This window comes from Diceros bicornis, chromosome 9, assembly GCF_020826845.1.
Source record: "Diceros bicornis minor isolate mBicDic1 chromosome 9, mDicBic1.mat.cur, whole genome shotgun sequence".
NCBI lineage: Eukaryota > Metazoa > Chordata > Mammalia > Perissodactyla > Rhinocerotidae > Diceros > Diceros bicornis.
This window is the reverse complement of record NC_080748.1, coordinates 33,214,097-33,238,570: the sequence shown is the minus strand read 5'-3', so window position 1 is coordinate 33,238,570 and position 24,474 is coordinate 33,214,097. Positions and strand designations below refer to the sequence as shown.

At 41.1% G+C, this 24,474-nt stretch overlaps 1 protein-coding gene across 1 annotated transcript in view; it reads right to left on the bottom strand.

The window, feature by feature from the left end:
- ENOX1 (ecto-NOX disulfide-thiol exchanger 1) overlaps positions 1 to 24,474 on the bottom strand; it is a 259,199-nt gene that overhangs the window by 105,365 nt on the left and 129,360 nt on the right. The window contains exons 7-8 of the mRNA XM_058548228.1: positions 18,838 to 19,050; positions 1,352 to 1,458 (exon numbers count right to left, since the gene is read on the bottom strand). Of these exons, the coding sequence (XP_058404211.1) occupies positions 1,352 to 1,458; positions 18,838 to 19,050 (320 nt within the window). The remainder of the gene's footprint in view (positions 1 to 1,351; positions 1,459 to 18,837; positions 19,051 to 24,474) is intronic.

Below are 24,474 nucleotides of genomic sequence, written 5' to 3'. Positions count from 1 at the left end.
ATAACTCTCAATTTGTATATTTCATCACAAATGAGGACTCTTTCCTTCTGAAAATCAGCCTTGAGTTGGGTCTCAATTCAGTGTCTGGGAGAGAGCATCAAGTAAGTACCTTTTGTTTTTCTGGCCTCTGAAAAATTAAAGAGCAATCCTACCTCCTCCTCTCTCATAATCCTAAACAGAGGAACAGAACTGCAACAGTCACCAACCACCTTCTTAGGCATTTGTGAACAAAATAAAATATGTCCTTCTTAACAATAAATTGCACTAGCATTTTAAGTGTCACATTATTGTGAAGTCATTCAGTATTCACCATAATAACAGTGATAATAAAGAATTCATTTGGTATTCATGTGGATGTTACATCTAGGGCCATTGGTATTCAACTGTAATTTAGCTTTAGTTAATGGGCACTTAAAATGCTACCCAGATGATTGATATCACAGCATTTTGTGGTTCCTCAAACTCCACATAAAACACTTATTTCACAAGTGTGAGCCAAAATCATTAAATAAATAAACCTTACCTTCTATAAGTTTGGGATTTTGAAAGGGGAATATCATTTAGAGAACTTTAATATTAACATGCTAGAGATGGAGAGGCATCCAAATGAAAACATTCTCTCATTAAAAAAAGAAGAAGCAAACGAACACAGTATACTTACTTTTAAATTACAGGTTCAAAGCGTACACTACACTGTGGCTTAAAAATAACAGCTGGACGACCAACGACTAATGATACATTCTGGTCCTAGGTGGCAAGGAAGGTCAAGTTCTGGACTCTTTCCTTGGGGTAGATACTCACACTTCACACATGCACTGATGCAGAAGGGTGGACTTGGCTAGCCCCGACATTCACTCCCCTGAGGAAATGTGCTCTGGGGAGAGGTCTGATATAAGCCACTGGCTAGCACAGGGGACTAAGACACTGCTTATGATGAGAAGACATGGATGAAAGGCATACTTGCCATTTCTAGCCCAGAGAGCATCTGCACATTGTGGAACACTGGAAAAAAACCCATATTTATTTAAAAGCTAGTTTTCTATTTTACATTACACTTTTCTTCAAAATAGTTAGGCAAAGCACCTTGGTTTATTTCTGAGCCCCTGACTGTGAATGGGAGAGATTCTTTTCCTCCTTTGCAGGGGAGAAAAGCACTCCCTCCTTTAAGCAGTAAGTCAGGCGCTCTTCTGGATAAGGAACAAATCGGAGCTGGATTTGGAGCTTACAATGAGACAGGACAATGGCAGGACGACTGCCCACTGTAACGAAAACCGTAACAGCTGCAGCCACACTATGCTTTGCCAATCCAGCTGTGTGATGGTGGTTAAAAAGTAATAATAAAATCACCAACCTCAGAATGCTTTCGCCAAATGTCTATGTTCTTGCGCTGAGCTTTCGAGAAATGGTCCCAAGCTTTTTGTCTGGTAGAAGCGTTGAAAACGGCCACAATCTGCTCAACTTTGGTGAACAAGGAAGTCAAACAAGACAAGTAATTTATGTTGTGATCACTATAGGGAAGCAAAGCAAAGACACTAGGAGTCTATGGATGATGTCACAGTGGAAATAACATCATCAATATCCATCCAATTTGTGCCTTTTTGTACTTACATTTTAGCAAGGTTGGGGATGTCTCCCTTCAAGTCTGTCTCCATAACTTTAGGTTAAAACAAATTCTACATATGACTAGGAAATGTTCATGGGCATCTGCTTCCAAGGCATTCTTCAGCTCTTGTTTAAAAATGTGACTTAGTATATCTATATACCTAGGTCTATAGATATATAGGCACTGGTGTGGGCATACAGATATAGATATATAGATAATATAACGCCTGGGCTGGGGGCTTACAGATGAAGCCAGGGTGGAGTGGCTGAATGAAGAAGAGCCAAATGTATATCTTTTTCTCTTTTGGTCTCTATCTCAAAGACTCAACTGTAGCCTTCTGGAGACATTACCATGTACAAGTTCCAAGTTGGGGCAGTAAGTGGTTGTGTTATATGGCCCCTCAATCTCAAGGGACATTTTTATTCCTTGGCTCCTTTTTCTCCCACCGTTGCATTCACTGCAGCCAGCCCTCCAGCCCTCTGGCAGAGAACAAGAGCCATTGCCTCCACTTCAAGACAGACCAAGGCTCACCCAACCAGCAGCACTGGCATGCAGATCTTATTTCAACACCATGTGGCGCCCTCCATAGTTCATCACAACCACACACCATTCTCTGTTACTCCATTTTCCCTTTCATAAGCCTCCCCTTCCTCTGGATCCCAAACTCCTTAAAGTTCTAACTGTATCACTTTGACTTCATTTAGTACTTCTGTGGCTTCCAGGCACAGTGCTATTGGAATGATAAATGTTGAGCGGTTGTGAACAAAGCTATACAGAGAAAGGATGGGCTCTTAGGAGTGGATGTTAGGGGTGGGGCCAACCAACTGCAGATTCCATCTTGCTTAAACAGTTATTGATCCAGTAAGCATGGGATTAAGGAAATTATAGCACTGAATTAACCATATGATTAAACCTGAACTTCTAAATATTTAGTTAGGAAGACATAGTTAAAATTAAGTGATTCCCAAGGCTCTATTATAAAAAAGGACATCAAAGCTCTTCCAAATATTCCAAGTGTCCAAAGAATGTCAAAGAGTAATAGAACAATCCCCACAGAAGAACAACACCTGGTGCCAAAATTTTAAAAATTAGCACACAAAATAAACAAGTGTACGACGGAGCAGAGCAAGAAAGCAGATTCCGTTCACTTACGACATTGCAATACCTTATAATGCTAATAAGCAACTACTTCCCAATCTATGGATAATTTTCACAGGGGCTTTTATGTTTACTGTTTTCCATCTCGAGAGAATCCCAACTCCAAATCTCCTTACCTGTCAAACTTTATCATCATGTCACATGATGAATTTGTTGCACTCAATTTTAACAGGAGGATTTGCCATCAGCTTAGCTCACACTCTTCTTGAGTGCACGCAGCTTCCCTCCTGCCCTCACTTGGAGGAAGTAACATGGCCAGACTAGTCACGTCGAGCTACTCTAAGAACTGACTTTCACCTGACCACCAAGCCCCGGGCTCTGCTCCGCTGCTCTGCAGCAGGGCTGGTGTAGGAGAACTGGTTCAGCCCCACTGCCTGGGCTTTCTGTTGTTTTGTCTGCACACAGGCTGGGATCACTGGGGACTTCAAGCTGCCTTCTGCAGGGGCAACACGGAGCAGGCAACCCAAAATGCAGTGGTGGAATCCACTGTCAGATGAGATTACCTGGCAGGGGCAGCGATCATGGGATTGTTAAAGAGTAACGGGCCCCATTGCTTTTAATAGTAGGGCCCTTTGATTGGCATCATTTAGAAGAGTGAGAACTGTGGTGTCCTGACAACAGGCCTGAGGGGAAAGGACAGTAAGTGCTGCGGCTAAGTACTTGGGTGGTGATAGTCAAAATTCTGCCATCAGGGAAGGCTGTTAATAAAGGGGTTATACTAAAGAGAAAATTATGTGTTCATATATGTGTGTGTGGAATGGAGGGAAGCTAAGAGAGACCAGTAATGCACATGGAAGAGTACAGAAGGGAAAGAACTGAGAAGAAAGACCCAATGGCTGAATACTGCACAGGTTCAAGGATAAAGATAGATCCCCTAATATCTTCTCAAACCATGTACTACTGCAGATATTCCTCTCTGAGGGTAAGTGCCTCAGGTATTTAGAATATGCTATGACCATATCCCAGGGCATAAATTCAATTCATTCATTCAGCAAACATCTGAGATCCTACTAGTTACCAGGCACTTGACTGATTACTAGAAATAAATATAAATACATGACATAGTCCTTGCCCTTGCCAGGTCTTAAATGATAACTCCATGCTTCTTCAGCAGAGAAGGTAGGGGAGCCCATTCAAAGAGCTGGCATGGAGTTGTGAAAGGACTTTGTGTGAAAGTAGCTGGTGGGGATGGGGCTAATGCTGGGTAAGAGTGAATCAGGAAGGACCGTGTACGCTAGGCCAGATCGTGAACTTTATATCGTAGGCCAGAGAAGGGGTATCCAAGTAGGATTTGTTTGGGAGAAATGGTGAAGGCTTGAATTAAGGCAGAGCACTGGAGTGGAGGGAGGAGCAAGGAGTCATTTGACAGAGTGAGTTGATGGGACATAGGCGCTGACTTGCCACAAGGGAGGAGAGGAGGGAGACCAGGATGCCTGGAGCTTAAGAAGCACATCAGAGGCCAAGAGGACGAGTGCAGGTGGGGGTCTGAGCAAGAAGGTGAGGAATCTGCTTTTGGACATGCTGAACTTGAGATGCCTGAAGGTCATGCAGATGGAGGCTTTTTTATCTTGTTAAAAGATAAACTGAGGCATACAGAGTGGGGGTTCAGAGAGAAGTCAGTTCAGAGAGATATATCTTCCACTTTCTGGGCCATTCTCAATTTCACGTGATTGTATTCTTCACAATAGAGTAATTAATTAAAATCAAAACTAACTGTGATTAATTTTATACTTCTTTTCTTAGAAGTTTTATACTTTCCCCCAATATATTAACAAATAAAAAAATCCCCAAAACAAAAACTGCATAACTCAGCTTAGGTTTAAAAAATATTCTCACGGTATTTCTATGGCTCAGTTTACTTTTCTCATTTCTGCACAGACTGCCCCTGAACCAGCCATTTGTCTTGCAAATGAAAGTTTTTGAGCACACAAAAGGACTCAGACAGGGTGCTTGGATTAGCATGAAGAATTCATCACCATTAGGGGAAAACCACCTCAAAGAGTATGCCCTCATGAATGCAATTCAAAGACAGCACATTTTTACAATCATGAATCAGGATGACCACTAGTATTGATGGCACAGGTCAAGACCGTCCACTCTTCCTTGTCTCCAGCAAGGAACACCAAAGAGCAAGTCCATGAATTCGGCTGCCTCTCGCTACTTCTCCGATGTAATTCACACTGCTTGTTTTACATACTGTAAAACTACAAGTAGTTACTAACTAAATGGGATCTTTAAAATTCTGCTTAAAGCTTCAGAGAAGAGATAAGCAGTAAACAAGATGGCACCGGCAGTTGTTGGAAAAAGGAGCTTAGCAAAGTTGTGCAGCAGATAGAACACATTCAGATCAAGCCCCGCCCAGCGCCTTCACCAGCCCTAGTGGTCTACAGAGTGGTGGCTTCCAGGCCCGACACGAGCCTCTACCAGTTAGCATGCCTTAACATTTTGGAAGTATTATCAACGGAAAGAACTCTCCAGTTAGAAAATATAAACTTACCCTTCACATCTCGCAAATCTTTCCCCTCTAATTCTATGCTTTAAGTGTTTTGCCTAAATTAGGTTATTTGAGGATCGTGAAAAAATTAAAAGAGATTGATTTTTCAAATAGTCTTAAATGGCATAATAGAGTCCCCAGAATAGATACAGCAGGTATAAATGAACATAGGGAAGGATAAATAGAGCTTTGATAAAATCGCTAATCACGCTTTGCAGCTGCAGACCTCTTGTTAAGAGATACACTGAGGCATGTTAAAAATCTGAAGAGTTTATTTGAGCAAAAGTTGACTTGAATTGGGCAGTGCCAAACCGGAAGTGGTTAAGAGCGCTCCACTGACAAGAGCTGAGGAGAGACTTTTATAGAGAAAGGGCGGAAGCAAAGCAAAGAAATGATTGATTGGCCAGAGCTAAAAGCCTAGTTGGCTGCTTGTGACTGGTTGTCCTGAGGTTTTGATTTCGTGACCTTGAGGCGTTTACAGGCTTTGATTTTGGTTTGCTTACATACACCACCACGGCATTAGAGTCGCCTCAGCCTAATGGCCTCCTAGTTTAATTAGTTTAACACTCTAGTAGCGATTATTCATTATCTTATACGTGTATATTTGAGGAGACACACACACATAACATACACACATATGTATATATTCTTCAGACTCTCAAAAACCTCCAGAAGACTAAGTAATTTAACACCTTTTTTTTTTTCTTTTTGTACTTTCCTCCACCTCAAAATGTCTAGACATCTGCTGAGTTCAGAACATACTTCTTACTTGAGAAGGAACTTCATAAATTATCTTGGGAAGCACTTGTCTTCAGTCTTCTCAGGAAAGGAAAGCTCAGAACGGGACATCCATTTACCCAGAAACAGAGCGCATTTAAAGGAGCTCCCTGGGAAGGAGCAGGGCACCAAGCACAAAACCTCCGATGTCTGGGCTGCACAAGGCTCCTGAATTCTGAGCTCTGGGCAGAAAAGCATTGGAAGCAGAGAAAGAGAAGGGTTTCTCCTCCAAAGAACACAAGTGCAGCCCTTTCTCCTTCATGCCCTCCTGACTGCATCTTCCTCATAGTCCCTGCACATCCTGCCTCTTGTGTTCCAGCTAAACAGCTGTGAAAGAGCCTTAAATCCACTCAGTGTCCCCAAAATCTGGAGAAACTGATTGAGTTCTTACAAATAGTAGGCCTGCCTAAACAGAGTACCTCAAACAAATCTTCCAAGCTTAATTTTTGTTTTTAATGTTATCTGGGCTCATGTAGGGTTCCGAGGAAATTTTATTTTCCTTTAAGGGATGATATTTTTCCAAATCCTCTATGAATAGCTCATCAGAGATCGTCAAAGCCATATAAGAGATGAAATAGTTGACTTCCCCCACCCTAGCCTGTGATGGTCGTTTTTAAATACTAAAAGCTGGGGTGGAATTGATGCGCCTTGGCCTGGATTGAAGAATTGTAACTGAGGGAACGTAGTAAGTGATCTGGGCTCTCAGGACACCCAGAGGAGCAAGACAAAGCCAGAGGGAGGAGCAGTTAGTGTCGGACAGACAGGGGAAGCTGCTCTCAGGGATTCCCAGCGAGATTCCTGAGCTCACTCAGGTTCTGGGTCTTGAGCACAGAGGAGCCTGCCAGTTAGTCTGGCGGGAAGCCCAGGAAACAGAATTAACACGGTCAAACCCATACATTAAGGAGGCATGGACTGGCATTTTAAATTGAGGAGGAAAAAGGGCATTCTGGGGTTTGTCTTGAGAGGAGTAAGGAGAGCACTGCATGACATCGTGAATCCATTACAGCCCAGTTACTCCCGAGGCCAAAACACCAACAGCAGGTGTTTCTGAACGTCTTGGCTAGATAAAGCCAGAGATTTGGTTCTTGGGAGAATGGGCTGGGGACAGAAAGCAAGAGGAACATGCTGATCAAATTACAACAAAAGAAATAGGATGTTTTTAGCAAATTTCAAGCAAGCAGGAAATGGTGACATTGTTCAAATAAATGGAAAGATATTAGGCAGACGGTGACTTTTTAAGCTTTGTACAAATCCCAATACATTTCAGGGAACTGTAGGTTGCCTTATTAATGCATATATTCTAATATTTTGGAAAGTAAAACAAAAATCCATGAGAATATTATAATTTTAATGGTTTCCTACAATATACAGCATTTATTATAGGCTTTTAAAATCCAACAAATCCTCCTGCCTAGATTATCCCTATTGGCTAATTATAATAATACACATTTATACGAAAAAAGGAACAAAATGAAAAGTAAAAAGTTTACCTTCCCATCCTAACTGCCCCCCACCCAGTTTTCTCTTTAAAGGTAACCATAGTTAACAGATTCTAGCATATCCATCCAGAGAAAAGTTATGCATGTAGTACACACTGTGTATATTTTTCTATGTGAAACCTTTTTTCACTTACACAAAACTGCTAATATTACATACACTGTGCTGTACCTTGCTTTTTTTCACTTAACATATCTTAGAAATCTATTCATATGTGTATTATTAATAAGACTGCAGTGAACATCCTCAGACATATCTCCTGAATTCTCATATAAATATCTTTATAAGAAATTCTTAGCAGTGGAAAGGATAGATAAGAGTATCCGAATTTTTAATTTTTGAGAGCTATTGCCAAACTGTACTCCAATTTTATGCCCGCTAAGTGTTTTTCAGATTGTTTCCCTATCCCTTGTCAACAGTTGGTAATCAAATGTCTAATTTTTGCCATTCCTGATGGATGAGAAAAGGCATGAATTACACGATAACCAGTTCTCTGCACCAGAGCTGTCCACATTTGCAGTTCCCATTATGAATCATAGAAACAAGTCCACAGACTCACCAAACCTGGCCTTTTATCAGTAGCTGATTCGTTGCTAAGAGGGATCATCCCGCAGGAAGGGGCCAGACCTGGCTTCTGGGCATCTCTTCTCCTTTATGACCCTCACAATGGTGACCCTGCTTTCCTCTGGGTCACCACGAACTTCATTAGTGGTGCTATGAAAATCACATAACAGTAGTTGGCTATTTCCAATTACTTAGACTTACTGGGCCAGGCACTATGCTTAATGATTTGAAACAGTGGTTTTCAAAGTGTGGTTCTTAGACCAGCAGCATCATCATCACTTGGGAACTTACCAGAATGCAAATACTCAGCCCCCAGACCTACTGAATAGAAACTATGGGAGTGGGGCCCAGCAGACTGTTTTTTTAATACATTTTTCGCCAGTTTTATTGAGATATAATTGACATATAACATTGAATAACTTTAAGGCGTACAACATAATGATTTGATAGATGTATATATTGCAAAACGATTAGCACAATTAGTTTAGTTAACACATCAGGCACCTCACATCACTACAATTTTTTTTCTTGTTATGAGAACTTTTAAGATCTACTCTCTTAGCAACTTTCAAAAGTACAATACAGTATTGTTAACTATAGTCACCATGCTGTACATTACATCTCCATGACTTATTTATCTTATAACTGAAAGTTTGTACCTTTTGACCCCCTTTGCCTATTTCCCTCACCCCCACCCTCTGCCTCTGGCAACCACCAATCCAACAGATTGTGTTTTAACAAACTCTCTGGGTGATTCTGATACCTGCTGAAGTTTGAGAACCTCTAATTTAAAACATTATCTCATTTAAATTTCCCAACAACCCTCTGAGGTGGGTGCTATCATTATGCCCATTTCACTGATGAAGAAACTGATTCACAGAGAGGTATAATTACTTGTCCAAGGTCATACACTTAGCAAGTGGTGAAGTTGGGAATAGAAATTGCATCTGCCCAACTTCAAATCACGTGTCTATACCCATTTGTATATGTAGTTATACTATGGGCCAAGGTCTTATGAGCACTGTGGAGTGTAACGTGCCAGACAATGTACTAGGCATGGGGGATAAAAAGATCCAAAGATGCTGCTGGTCCTTGCAGCCCTGGGGAAAGACAGCCATATACACGATTGAATCTCAGTATGAGAACTGCAGTAAGGGAGCTTGTAGAGAATGCCAAAGGAGGCAGAAAAGGCTGAAACGACCCCTGGGCCAAAACTTTAAGGTAAGTAGAATTTTCTAATACCAAGAAGCCAAATATTTGAGGCTGTGATGGGGCAGGAAGCCGTACTGACTCCTCTCCAAAAGTGCATTCAAGAATATGAAAGACAGTGAAGAAAAATCAAGGTGTCTGGAAAAAGGGGCCCTACTTATGTGTCTACATACTGCAACTGACTGCTCTCAGTGTGTGCCCTCAGCACACACTGTAATCTAAAATCCATTCGGCCTTACTTTTGTTCATCACTGTTGTTGAATAATAAGCCTCAGAGGGGAAACTTGAGGAGGCGGGGCCTAGGGAATGCTTTTAGGAATTGCACAGTTTTGGGGGCCGCACGTGAGAGGGGAGGGAGAGCCAGGAAGCCTGTGTTGGTGAAGTCGCAGCTCCACCACTAAGCAGCTGTGAGGCCTGAAGAAAGCCTCTCTCTGTCTGAATCCTTAGGTAAATGGGGATAGACTAGTCAATCCTGAATACCCTTCCTACCTCTGTGATCCTACAGAACAGGGGGCGGCAAACTTTCTGCAAAGGAACAGATAGTAAATATATTTGTCTTTGAGGGTCACACAGGTACCCTGCTGGAGATGGTGGCTGCATACCTAAGCAGTTTGTCTCCTTCAATAGAAATCCTCTCACTTGGTCTGTGGCTACTCTCTCATGATTCTCCCTGGACAGTTTTCTTTTGTTTGAGCACAAACACTAAGTTGTACTTCTTTTTCAGTTGCACAATGAGTCAAGAACACATCATCTCTGCCTGAAAGTAACTTTACTAACACCCCACTTTTCCTCAGATCTAGTTTGAAAGTGTCCTGGCTTTCAAAGGCTTTTGTGAAAAAATCTTCTACATGTGGATTCTTTCCAAAGTAGTTCAGAGACTGTTTCCTCGTAGCATGCCCCATACACCTCCACCAACACCCCCGCCACACACACACACCTCTCCCTTACACTTGTCAGTGGCTTTTATTCTAGTCTTTACAACTGGACTCATATCAAGATAACCGAGTTTTCATCTTTAGCTCCCAAAAGTTATATCTTTCCTGAATTGCTATGCTTCACTCAAATGTACACGTTAATTATTGAAATCTAGCCTTCTACAATTCTTTATTGTTCCAGAGTGTAAGACTTAATTTCTCTCTCATATTTTGCTATCATTAAAAAAAAATTTTTTAATGTTACTATCATAGTGGTATTATTTGGATCAGCATATAGATTTTCAGTGAGACTGAAAGACGAGATACCAAAAAAGGCCCAACTCAGTTCTAGCAGGCTTCCAGCATCTTCTACTATTAGCTTTGGTATCCTGTGAAATAGAAAACTCTGTGCTCATCCTCGATTTGGAAGTTTTTATAAAAAATATTTTCTCTGGACATTTATTCCCTGAGAGCAAAGAGGTATTTTTTTTTTTAATGAAAATTATGTTTCCAGCACTTAAAACATTGGCAAATATAGCCGTCTGTATGGTTCTGAGGAGAAACAGAAAACCTGCCGAGTTGCTAAAGCAGTTATGGGGAATTTTTTTCCCATGGATGAGATAGCAATGACGACCACAGACATGGGAAAACATTTTAACACTTCATAAAATTCTTTCTCGATAGCAGGGACATAGAAGCCAAATTTCCCTTGGTGGAAATAAAAAAAAAAATGTTTAGCTGAGATGTTCCTATGAAATAAATGATTTCAGAAAAGCTTTTTAGGCAGAAGAAATGTGGATGAGGACACCAGTCTGCCTGAGAGGGGAGTCATGGTACACACAGAGATCAGAAACCCCTCATATTTCACTCCACACTTAGCGCTCTACCTGACACTTAACAGGGAACCAAAAAATGTTTGTGGATGAATTTCATCATTCATTCAAACACCTGAGGCTTTTACGATTTTAGTCAAGAAAACAGATGAGGACATGACAGAGGAGAATGGTCAGTGCAAGGCGCAGCCTCTCTGAGGAGAATTCTGACCAGCGTGCAGCACCAGCAGGGTGCCACTCACACACTCGCAGGGTTGAAATGTGGCTTAACATTCACAGGGCTGCTGAGCAGACGTAACCCCCATAGAAAGGCAGAGCCAGGAAGTGTGCCTGGAGGAACATCTGATCTTCAGTTCCACGATCAGCTCAGGAGCTTCTGACATCCTGGCTGGGTCCTGGCAGATACTTGTTCTGTCTACATATTCAGTGATGCTAAAGGCTGGAAGTTGCTGACATGGTAAATTCTACAGAATTTTCAGAGTGGGAAGGGACTTCAGGGGATTGTCTGGTTAAACTCTTTCACTATAGGGGTCAGAAAACTGAGGATCAAAGAGCTTAAAAGACCTTCCTAAAGTCACCTGGCTAATTATGGGTCAAGGTGGGATTAGAACCAGGATCTCTTCAAGCCCAGTCAAAAGTCTCCCCACTATTTGTTATTTTCAAGATGACGAGGTTGATGCCATTTCCTATCATAAATGTATAAAGCAAATTTGCAATGACAGTTCTAACCTTTCTAATCTCCAGGTTAAAATAATATTAATAATAGTATTGTAATACTTCTACTGTAAAATCTCAACTAAAGTATATTCTATGTATTTTACCTTTAGGGAGAATGGAATACTAGAGCAAAGCCAGTTGAGGTCATGGTTTACCAAAAAACCCAACCCATCTAGAATATGTTTTGCAGTTATTAGGTTCCAGCCCAATTTCCAATAGGGAAATTTCATTTCCATCTAGGATATTTGATCAACAACCAGTATTTGCACTGAGGTGCTTATAAGAATTATGCCAGACCTGGGGGTGGTGCAGTGATGTGGGCAGAGAGAATAGTAATTGGCCTCTGTCTCTATTTAGCCTAAAATCTTGCTAGACAAAAAGACCAAAAACCAAAAAGCTGATGCTTAGAAAATAATTAAATGCTCAAGTAGATGGTATTAACAAGTGCTGCAGAAGCGAAGAAGAATGGGCAATGATTACTAGTTATAATAGTTGGTAAACGTTTCATGGAGGACATGTGATAGAAGCTTCAATTCTGGCATGGGGAGGAGGGGGAACCTTCAGGCAAGGGATGCAGCAGAAGCCCTCTAGGGTGGAGATGGAAAGACAACAGTGCTCGAGGCAAAGACTTCATTTTCCAACCAAAGAGCAGCATCTATATTCAGTGTGATGCCAGCACACTTCTTCAACTCTACCTGTAAACTACAAATTTACAGTTATAATATCCCGCTCTGATCATTTTCATTTTTCATAAAAAAACCACACACACATGGTGGTAGAAAGCAAACTGTACAAGGAGCCAAGAGTCTTGAGTTCTAATCTGCCCATATATTGCTAAATGACCAAGGCCTATCACGTCTGCAATCTGAACCTCAGTCTCCTCCTCTATAAAATGAAAGGGTTTGGGCCAGTGAGTCTCTGAAGTCCCCTCTAGTTCAGACATTCTACAATTTCTACTTTGCAGTCCTGCCCATTATATGTATGGCACGTATCCCTAAATGAAGATTAATAAACCTTCTCCGTCGCTGTCTGCTTTCCCGTCTGCCTTTTCCCCACTTTGCCCCCTTCTCTCTCTTCTCTCTCACCAGGAAGCATGCTGGGAAAGTACCAGAGTGGGCCTATCATGGAGTGTTTAAATTTTCATTAGACGTGTGTGTGTTGTAACAAGGCATGCACAATTGATCATCCTGGCATGCATATTAATAACTGAAGGCTGTGGTACATGCTACCTGAACTTTACAAACAGCTCCTGTCTGAGCTTTGAAATGACAAGCTTTGCTCATAACTGAAAAACTGAAAGTAAGCAGGCCTATGGGGAGTTCCTGTGAAGTGTACATTTTTAAAAAGCAAAGAAAATCAAAACCCAAAAATTGCTTGGATGGGAAACCTGGGGAAGTTTCTGCCAAATGGACAGGTTAAGAAATGACATCAAGATGAGACAAGGACGACATAAAGATAAGATGACACAAGAATGAGATGATTCACCTGTGCTAAAAAGTTTTTTTCTTTCTTCTCTATCTATCAAATGAGATCAATCCAGCTGGCCTGGTAGGGAAGAGAAAGCCCCGGGGTGCCACACCAGGATAGATGATGTCCTCATCCAACTTCTTTGATAACTGCACATCAGTGGTCAGAAGTAAAAAACGATCCCAAACAGAAGAGAATGGATGCTGTACTCCCCAAACTCTCGGCTGGGTGTAGTTGTTGTCCCTTGACGCTTTAGGCCAAGGTTCAGATGGAAACAATGCCTGTCTGATTATATTTAATAGCCGGTCCTTGGGTGAAGGCCGGAGACATGAAAAAGCTTAGACCTTAAATAGAGGTTGCAGAACTGAGCACCAACGAAGCTAGAAGGTAACTGATGGACTTTGATGCAGACCTTGAAGTAAATCATGACTTTTTTCTTTATGCTATTATTAATGGCTCTTGGTTTTTTTCTCTTTGAGCAAATGCTATTTGCTCAAATCTAAAGCAAGGACAACTACGACAAGCAAGGTGAGGAGATAGGTGCCTTTCATCCAGCTTAATGGACTAACACTTAATGACATTTCCCTTCTCCTGTTCAACTAGTTCGCTATTTCCAACAAAATCTATACAGGGACACACATTTTACTGTGCTTAGAGCTTTGCAACGTACCTGAACTTTCCTGAAAGTTGTTCAATGAGCCCTCCCTTCAGGATACCAGGCCAGCCTCACTTGCTCTAATAAGCTAGTTCATCAATATACCTGCTTCCAAACTACCTCGGCACAATTTCCTGACACTTGTTGGCTTTCTAATGGAGAAGCTGCCGTGGGATGCCATGGAGACAGCACTGACACCGTGGAGATCTTTAATGTGAGAGGGAGCACTCAGGGCTACTGCTGAATGACCAGGAGATTTCCAGCCACTTAAGAGAAAGAAAGCTGAGATGCCATTCTTGAGTTTTAGTGCTTAACAATCCTAATCTAATTCTAAATAGTAAAACCAAAATGTGATTCCTGTGGTGTTTTCCAGGAAGATGAATACAGATACATGGGGATATGACTGGTTCTGCTTTTGGAAAATGCAGCAAGTGTGTCAATCATTGTGGACTTGAGGAGTTATTGTTCTAGAAGCAGCCCTGTGTGCTGATACCAAACTCACCCCACCACACTGAACCGAGCTGGGGAAAGCAGAAAATGTGGTTGAGATAAACAAACATCACTCCACCAGACATGAAATGAGATACATTTAAAATTCAAAGGATAATGAAATGTGCACATACCTCGCAGGTTAACCAGGTCACTGCTAATATTTCCATTATGAATGTTAGGATTTAGTTCCCCTTTGCATCTGGGGAGTAGTCATCTTTGTAAAAGCACATTAAAAAAAAAAAAAGGGGGGGGCCGGCCCCGTGGCTTAGCGGTTAAGTGCACGCGCTCCGCTACTGGCGGCCCGGGTTCGGATCCCGGGCGCGCACCGACACACCGCTTCTCCGGCCATGCTGAGGCCGCGTCCCACATACAGCAACTAGAAGGATGTGCAGCTATGACATACAACTATCAACTGGGGCTTTGGGGAGAAAAATAAATAAATAAATAAAATTTAAAAAAAAAAAAAAAAGGAAAATTCTGAGGTTGCTCAGTGGGATATGCAATCTTCCTGTTCTATCTCAAAGGCTTAATTCCAGCTCACATTCACATTTAAGGTATGTCCCATCTTCAAGTCATCCCGAAGGGTCTTGGCTATCAAGGATTCACACGAAGCTCCCCTCGGGCACTCCGCAGCCGGGATGTTTACCCCTTAGTCAGCAGTGCAGGCTGTCAAGCTCAGCCGGGATTTTCACAATCTCTGTTGATATCTGCTGGCTGCTGACATACTTCCCAGAATCAAATTTCAGGGCTAAGGGGGAACTCCCAAATAGTAGTATGTAGATGGGAAATGTAAAGTTTGTCAGACAGTTACAACTGGGGGTGTGTCAACATGAATTTTTCTGTTGACTCCTTCATCCCAACTCTCCTAATATCCACTAGCCTGCTACCAAGTATCTGGTAAAGTATAGCAATTGAGCTCTGTTTTTGATTTGCTTGATTACACACGCGTGTTAAAACCCCATTATCCGCGGAGAGTGCCAACACCAACGCCAAACTACTCTATGAGGCCCCTGGAAACTTCTGAACTCACTGTTTCAGGCTTTCTTCCTGCCTTCCTTCCAATTTACTCATTCATTCATGCACTCACTCATCACCAACATTGGTTGCATATTTCTGTGTTCCAGACACTTGATACATAGCGATGACTAAGATGTCCTTTCCTTTGTGATCCTTGTTGTAATAATCAAAAGCAGACCAATCATTACACATTTTGATAAGTGCTGTTAAAGACCTAATAAGATCAGTGATGGTAAACTTACTAGGAGAGGGTGGATCAGAAAGGCACCCGCTGAAGGGGTGGCCTTTCCGCCAAGACCTAAAGGATGGGAAGGATTCAAGCACGCAAAGAGTCAGGGGAAGAGCACGTCAGAAGAGGGAACAGATGTGCAGAGGCTCAGAGGTGGGAGGGAGCTTTGATGGGCTCAGCAGGAAGGAGGTCAATGGGGATGACACGGAGTGAGTCAACAGAAGGCTGACATTAAAGAGCAGACATGCAGAGCTTCGCAGGCCAGGGGGAGTGAATGTTATTTCAAGTGCAGTGGGCAGCTAGTCAAGGGATTTAAGTGGGGAAGATCTGATCTGAATTATACCAGATGACATGTGAAAAATAGATGGAACTGGAGTAAAAGTGGAAAGGCAGGGACTGTGTGTGGCAAAAACTGCAAAATGCCTCCAAGGAGCCATTCTCCCCTTCTTCCTTACTCTGAGAACTCCAATTTTATTCTGGAGAGCAATGGGCCCAGTCAGGCACTGCCAAATATAATAATTTTGTACAATGAGACAGAAATAGAAGTCCGTTGGGGATCTTTGGGTAAGTTTTGCTTTTAAAGGTGTGCCTTCCTCTTTCGAAAGCTTTTTCCTCTTCTTTTTCTTATGTGATTCCAGCCTATAAGAAAAGATGTGACGGCAGGAGCAACAGCAGTCATCTTAGACAACCATCTAGGAAAAGCTAAAAGCATCATAGAAACATCAGGCTTCACAGCCTTGGACCACCGAACCAGTGCCAAACATCTAAATCTAGATTCTACTGTGGATGAAAAGAAAAAAACTCCATTTGTTTAAGAGAAAGTTTGGTAGGGTTTTCTGTTACTCCCAGAAGTACACTGTATCTAACTGATGCACCTGGCTATTATCATAGTTCAGACAGCCTGCCCTTGAATGGTGGCAGTTTAAACAAAGAAAAGTGGGTCATTTTTGAATGTTGAAACAATGGGATTTCCTGATGGCCTACATATAGGCTTTGGTGGGAGACGGTGGGTGTAAAAATTACTTACAGGATTTTGTTCTGAGAATTTATTAAAATGGGAAGGAAAAATCCAAAGGGCAACAGGTTTGAAGATTAAAAGAATTCAGTTTTTGATATTTTATGGAGGAGGTGCCTAAGAGGTATCTATGACAGGTTTCCATGAGGTGGAATTTCCCTCCAAAATTCTGGGCCCTGCTCCAGCCCTTCATTCCCTCCTTCTCAGGGAGTGAACCAGCCTGCCTGTGGAGTGCACTCATTCCCATCTGCTCCCCTATGTGCTACGTGGTACCTACAGGTACTGTAGGTACCTGTAGAGGAAGAAGCCCATGGTCTTCAGTGCTGCCTGTGGCCAGACACTCAATCTCGAGGTCCAGCATTAGGAAGCCCATTATTGTTGCAGATCTCAACCTCATTTTCCAGCTCAGCTTCTATCAGTAATAAAACACTGACTGACATTTGTATCCCCAGACGCTAGACTTCTTTGTCTATCTCTCAGTGCTTTCAAACCTAGGCCAGCTTATACCTGTATAAAGTCAGGCCCATGGGATTCTTTCAGCCACATGATTGGGGCCTCATTTTAATAGGTGCTTCTTTCCGTAGATATTGCCAAAGAAAACTAAATTCCTCTTCTATTCTAATGCGTGTCTGCCTTCCTATCTTCATTGTTAGAGTCAAGGGTTGAGTCTTCCCTGCCAGGTGGGACTGTAAATTGTACTAGGAATGAGAATTTATTTAAAATTGATGCTAGTGAGCAGAAGGTAATCAGTAATCATTCTACCGTTCAGGCATTTGGCTTCTTGCCATAACTTTGCAGGAATTGTATTATTAGAATTGTGTGGCCTTTTCCTCTCTCCCTTCTCTCCATTACCAATCCACCCTTACTTCCCCTCTACCTGCTAATCCATCCTCTGCTTCCCTCCTTTAAAAAGTGATATTAATATTAATGTTATTTATCCCATCCCTAGTAACCCTAATTTCAGAACTGCTGGACACACACATTGGATGAAGGGCTATTCCTCAAGACTGGGGAATGTAGGTGAGGTGGTCTGTATGAGATAGAGCAGTTCTGTCTTTTCCCATTCCTTTTCTATAAAGACAGGTGTCCCAGATTTGGTCAGTTATCAGAATTTATGTCTAGGAGTTGCTTATATGATAGTCCATGTTGCTGCAAAAATGGTCTTTTGACCACAGAGTCAGAAAAACACTTTTACATTTAAGATTCTGGGTTTTCACGTCCCTCTCTCATACCATCCTAACAGACACATCATCCCTTGGGTTTACACTGATGAAAGAGGTGACAGGCATTTTGGCACATTATATCATTGAAAATAATACTTATTCTTGGAGTGAATATGTAAATCGCATATGTCGCCATCCTGCATGGGACCCTTGCACCTGGTATGGAATGGAGGACGGCATTGTTACAGTGTCATTCAATGGCTTTTACCAAGCAAGTGAACATCAGCAGCTGTGATGCATTAGGCTGCTGTGATGTTAACTAGAGACACAGAGAGAGTGCCCATAAAAAAATCATACGCCCTTTTTTTGAATAGAGCCCTGGGTAATCACCCTGACTATTGTTCTATAAGAAAGCCCCATTTATACCCCTTCATCAATTTAGGATCTGGACATGAAAAATCACCAGCATTAAGTAGTTAAGGCAATTTGCTTTTCAAATGAAGAAAGGACAAAAGATAATACTGCAGAAAAGTCTCTACTTCTGAGTTACCCGTGTTGACAGCTAAATCTCACCTCAAATAAAGGATCCTGAGGAGGAGTTTTTCTGACGGTACCTTCTTCCTAAACAGAGCCCAAGGACAATGTGTTCAGGGTCTGCTTCCTACTGCAGCACTAGGAGGACATGCGGGTCTGTGTAGACCGCCCGCAGGTGAAGGGTGGCCACCCTGTGGTGTGAACTGTGGTGGGTCCAGCAGGCACAGATGCATCTGGCTGCCCTGCCCTGGTGGCCGGGCTTGGTGTTCTGAGGAAAAGCTACAGAAACGTTGCTCACCTTGAGAAGTAAGCTCTCAGGGCAGGGTCCGTGTTCCTCCAAGTTGCCACAGAACATGAAATAGGTTATGAGGTTTGCCATTCAATATGGAGGAAAATGGGAAATTATTGAACTACTTACCCCCAAATGAAAAAAATGAAATGAATACAAAAGAAAGGGCAAAATCACAAAAAAACAGATGGTTCCCAAAATTTTACTTACATTGAGTGAGGATTCCAGTTAAGGCATTTTTAAAATTCTCCTTGGCTTCCTCCATCTCTTGCTCGTGGGTGGCTTTCTCGTTCATCAGCCGGCGGACGTGGCTGTTGGCCGACTGCACCATGGAATAGAACTGGTTGGCAGAACGCCGATTCACTTCCCCTCGTTCAATCCAGGAAAGCAGCACTGTGATAGCCTCTGAAAACTTGCTATCATCTAGAAATGGAAAACCACCAAGGACAAATCATGCCAAGGCATGAAAATATACTTTACTTTGGTTCCTCTGAAAAGACAGAGCACGGCCCATCCTAATGGATGCATTTTCAGAACCTGACAAATTAGCTTTCTTGAGATGAACTGCTCTATCATTTAACTTGTCTTTTCTCATCTAACTCCAGGGCACCATAGAACCATTCAAGAAACAAAGGCGGTGAACCACCGCCTCATTTACCAGCGCCATGAGCTCAATTTTAGAAGATTTGTTCTGGGCATTCTTTGTAATACAGCACAACCTCATTCGTTCACCAAACCCTGATTTCTCCTTCTTAAGACTGGTTCGAAAACCTGTTATTAACCTATTTGGCCTCCACTTCATTTCTTATTCTTTCATCAGAAATATTATAGTGATACTAGTTTTCTGACTTAAAATCAGCTGAGTTAGCATCAAAATGTGGAGGACAGATTAAATTACATTAAAACTGGTTGTAATGTAAGATATTGTTCCCAAGGTGGCAGTAGGAATAAGTCAATTCTTGTTTTACTGCAGTTCAAAACTAATTTCACTTTAGGTTTAATATAACATATTTGATTAGGCTGAAAAATAAAATATTTTTTTGTTTTCAAGAAAAGAGGACTGGTTCCATGGGGTGGTCAGCGTTTGCCTTGGAAAGCTACTGGAAACACATCTGAACCTGGTATAAGGGGTATATGTGGGGGAGACAGGAGTGGGGAACTAGGTTCCATCTGTAAATAAGTGATAACATTTATTTCAAAGAAAACAAATAGACTTGCCTGTTCAGGAATGGTGACTGGAACAGACCTGTGTTGTACGGCTTGGAGGTAGAGAAAAAGCAAGTTTGAAGGTGATCAAGTTAATTAGAACTGGAAGTTGTATGTCAGTTATTACAACATTAATCAATCCTACTGCTGAAGGCTCATTGCATATTTCACAGGCAAACTTGAGGGGACAAGTCTTTCATTTGTTATTTTTCTACCCCTGGGAAATATGATTTAAGAAAAACATCCTATATTTTTCAAGTAAACTGGGTAGAGTCTGAATTCTAAAAAGAAGGAGTAAAATTAGACTAGAAGATTCACTCATTTATTTGACAAATACTGAGTGCCTACGATGTTCCCTCCACTGGAGGAACATCAGAGAGATCCTTATGTATTGCTTTTACACACACACACACTCCAGATGAATGGAGAGAGGGTGATTCATGTTTGGTAAAGGAGTTTTCATTTGCTCACCAGATGTTTTTTAATCAACCATTGTTGTTAGTATTTTACACATCATACAAAACCTTCATTTGTGGAGCACTTTGTGAACTTTGTAGAGGGCTGTAGAAATACCATTAGTACCTTTTACCCCACAGGCCCCTCCTGGACTGGGGTACAACTTCCTTACTGTGGTTGCTGCTGCTCAAGAGGTACGTGCACTGAATAAAGAAGGCAGGATCAGCCTAACTCCGTGCGTATGGAGTGTGCTCTGCCTTCTCCAGGACGGAAAGCAGGTATTATCCACAGGCTGTTGATCAGCCACCATTCCAGGCCCTCTCCCTCTGCGGCACTGTCTGGGCTTGGGGATCAAAGGTTTTTTTCTGTGCAAACCTGCCCCCTCTGCCTTCACGCTTGCACCAGAGGAGATAACTGGCCCGGGGAACGCCCACAGGGCACCCTGCAAGTGGAAGACACAAGTGGCCTTGAAAATCTCAATCCATAGGCACAAGACACACTCGTTGAGTGTCACAGCTGGCTCATACAATTTTGTTAACTCTGGAATTTCAGTCTAAGTTCAACCCTCGGTGAACTCCAGCTGCAGTGGTTTCTCATCTCATTTCATGGACCGGAGCGGCTTGTACAAGATAAAATCCATCATGCAACTTAACATTACATTCAGCCCAGGGAGAGGTCCATAATTTAGCATTATGTTTGTGAAAGGCCCACTGTGACCATTACAGTCAGAATAAATTTTGCCACCCTAGCACTCTCTACCTCTCTCCCTGCCAATATATGTTAGGGGAATGGACCTCCGAAAAGACAGCAGAAATAAACCTAATGCTTATAAGAAATCCTTTTTTTCCTCTTAAAAAATAACAAGAACAAAAAAGAAAACACTGACTTCATGTACCATTTTTTCCCCCTTGCTGTGACTTTCATCTCTACATAACAGAGAGAAAGAAAAATCCTCAACGTTTTTGTCATGGAGCTTACAAGGTGAGAGAGAGCAAGGCAGTCCCATCTTTCTTCCCCTTGCTTACCAGTAGTTTTTCCTTCTCCTGCTGGTGGTCACTCAGTTCATAAATATCCTAATCTACTGTCAGGAAAAACACACTTAAATTTTAAAAATGTGTGTTTCCTGAACTGATCTAAAAACCAAATTTTATTGTCCTTACTCCTAGACCTAGAGCATAAGTTCATCAGCAGATTACAGTTAATTGATAGTTTTTAGAAAGAGAAACAGCATTCTTAGAATTAAGCAATTGAAAATATACAATTTAAAAAGTAAGTAGGCAAACGAGACTCCCACTACAAGAAATACTCAACAAGGCCCTCAGGCCTGAAAAAAAGAAGAGAAAGGGAATACACGGCTTGGAGCAAGGAGAAAAATAGGTAGACAAACTCAGAAAAATAGTAGATCTTTACCGGAATAGGTTAGCAACCACTTAAACACCAAAATCAAAGATCAAAGGAAGGCAATCACCAAAAATAAATATAACCTCATCACTGTAAACACACACCCACAACACAAGATAGAATAAGGTATAACAAGAACAACTTAGAAGGGGAAGAGGAAAGTGATTGAATTGACTTAGTATAAGGAAATAGGAGGCCATCAGATAATGGACTATCTCATACACAAGATTTTTTATACAAACCTCAAGGTAACCACTAAACAAGTAATCAAAGCAAAATCACATATGATAAACAAAGAAAACTAGAAGAGTCATAAGACAGAACAACCAAACTGAATTGGCACTCTGAAACAAATGGGACAAGAAACAAAGGAAATGCAAAAGAACCGGAAAATAAGTGACAAAACAGCAACATTAAGCCATCATACATCAATAATTACCCTAAATGTAAATGGCTTCAAGTCTCCAATCAAAAGATACAGAGTGGCAGGATGGATTAAAAAGCAAGACCCAACAATATGCTGCCTCCAGGAAACACATCTCAGCTCTAAAGACAAGCACAGGCTCAGAGTGAAAGGATAGAAGACAATACTCGAAACTAATGGCAAACAAAACAAAGCAGGTGTTTCCATACTCATATCAGACAAAGTAGACGTCAAGATAAAACAGGTTAAGAAAGACAAAGAAGGCAAATACATAATGATAAAAGGGACACTCCACCAAGAAGACATATCACTTATAAATATATATGCACCCAACATAGGAGCACCAAAGTACATAAAGCAACTATTAACAAACCTAAAAGGAGACATTAACAACAACATAATAATAGTAGGGGATCTTAATACCCCACTGACATCAATGGATAGATCATCCAGACAAAAAGTCAATAAAGAAATAGTGGACTTAAATGAAAAACTGGACGAGATAGACCTAGCAGACATATACAGAGCACTCCATCCAAAAACAGCTCACTACACATTCTTCTCAAGCGCACATGGAACATTCTCAAGGATAGACCATATGTTGGGAAACAAAGCAAGCCTCAATAAATTTAAGAAGATTGAAATCATAACAAGCATCTTTTCAGACCATAATGCTATGAAACTGGAAATCAACCACAAAAAAAATCCTGGGAAAGTGAAAAATGTGGAGATTAAACAACATGCTACTGAACAACCAATGCATCATTGATGAAATTAAAGGAGAAATCAAAAACTATCTGGAAACAAATAAAAATGAAAACATGCCATACCAAACCATATGGGATGCAGCAAAAGCAGTCCTGAGTGGGAAACTCATAGCGATACAAGCCCACCTTAACAAACAAGAAAAAGCCCAAATAAGCAACCTTAAGTTGCACCTAACAGAACTAGAAAAAGAAGAACAAACAAAGCCCAAAGTCAGCAGGAGGAGAGAAATAATAAAAATCAGAGCATAAATAAATGAAATTCAAACCAAAAAAACAGCAGAAAGGATTAATGAAACAAAGAGTTGGTTCTTTGAGAAGATAAACAAAATTGACAAATCCTTAGTCAGACTTACTAAGAAAAAAAGAAAAGGCTCAAGTAAATAAAATTAGAAATGAAAGAGGAGAAATTACAATGGATACCACGGAAATACAGAGGATTATAAGAGAATACTATGAGAAATTATATGCCAACAAATTGGACAATCTAGAAGAAATGGATCCATTCTTAGACTCATACAACCTCCCAAAACTGAACCAAGAAGAAATGGAGAATCTGAATAGACCAATCACAAGTAAAGAGATTGAAATAGTAATCAAAAACCTCCCCAAAAAATAAAAGTTTAGGACCAGAGGGCTTCTCCAGTGAATTTTACCAAACATTCAAAGAAGATTTAATACCCACCCTTCTCAAAGTATTTCAAAAAATAGAGGAAGATGGAATACTTCCTACCTCATTCTATGAGGCCAACATCACCCTGAGACCAAAGCCAGACAAAGAAAATACAAAGAAGGAAAATTACAGGCCAATATCACTGATGAACATAGATGCAAAAATCCTAGACAAAATATTGGCAAACTGAATACAGCAATACATTAAAAGGATCATACACCATGATCAAGTGGGATTTATACGAGGGATGCAGGGATGGTTGAACATCCGCAAATCAATCAACGTGATACACCACATCAACAAAACAAAGAATAAAAACCACATGGTCATCTCAATAGACACAGAGAAGGCATTTGACAAGATACAACATCCATTTATGATAAAAACTCTCAACAAAATTGGTATAGAAGGAAAGCACCTCAACATAATAAAGGCTATTTAGGACAAACCCACAGCCAACATCATACTCAGCAGGGAAAGACTGAAAGCCATTCCTCTGAGAACAGGAATGAGGCAGGACTGCCCACTCTCACCACTCCTATTCAACATAGTACTGGAGGTTTTGGCCAGAGCAATTAGGCAAGAAAAAGGAATAAAAGGAATCCAAATAGGCAACGAAGAAGTGAAACTCTCACTATTTGCAGATGAGATGATTGTATATATAGAAAACCCTAAAGAATCCATTGGAAAACTATTAGAAATAATCAACAACTACAGCAAAGTCACAGCGTACAAAATCAATCTACAAAAATCAGTTGCATTTCTGTATGCTAATAATGAACTAACAGAAAGAGAGCTCAAAAAGATAATACCATGTACAATTGCATCAAAAAAAAATAAAATATCTAGGAATAAATCTTACCAAGGAGGTGAAAGACCTATACAATGAAAAATACAAGACATTATTGAAAGAAATTGATGAT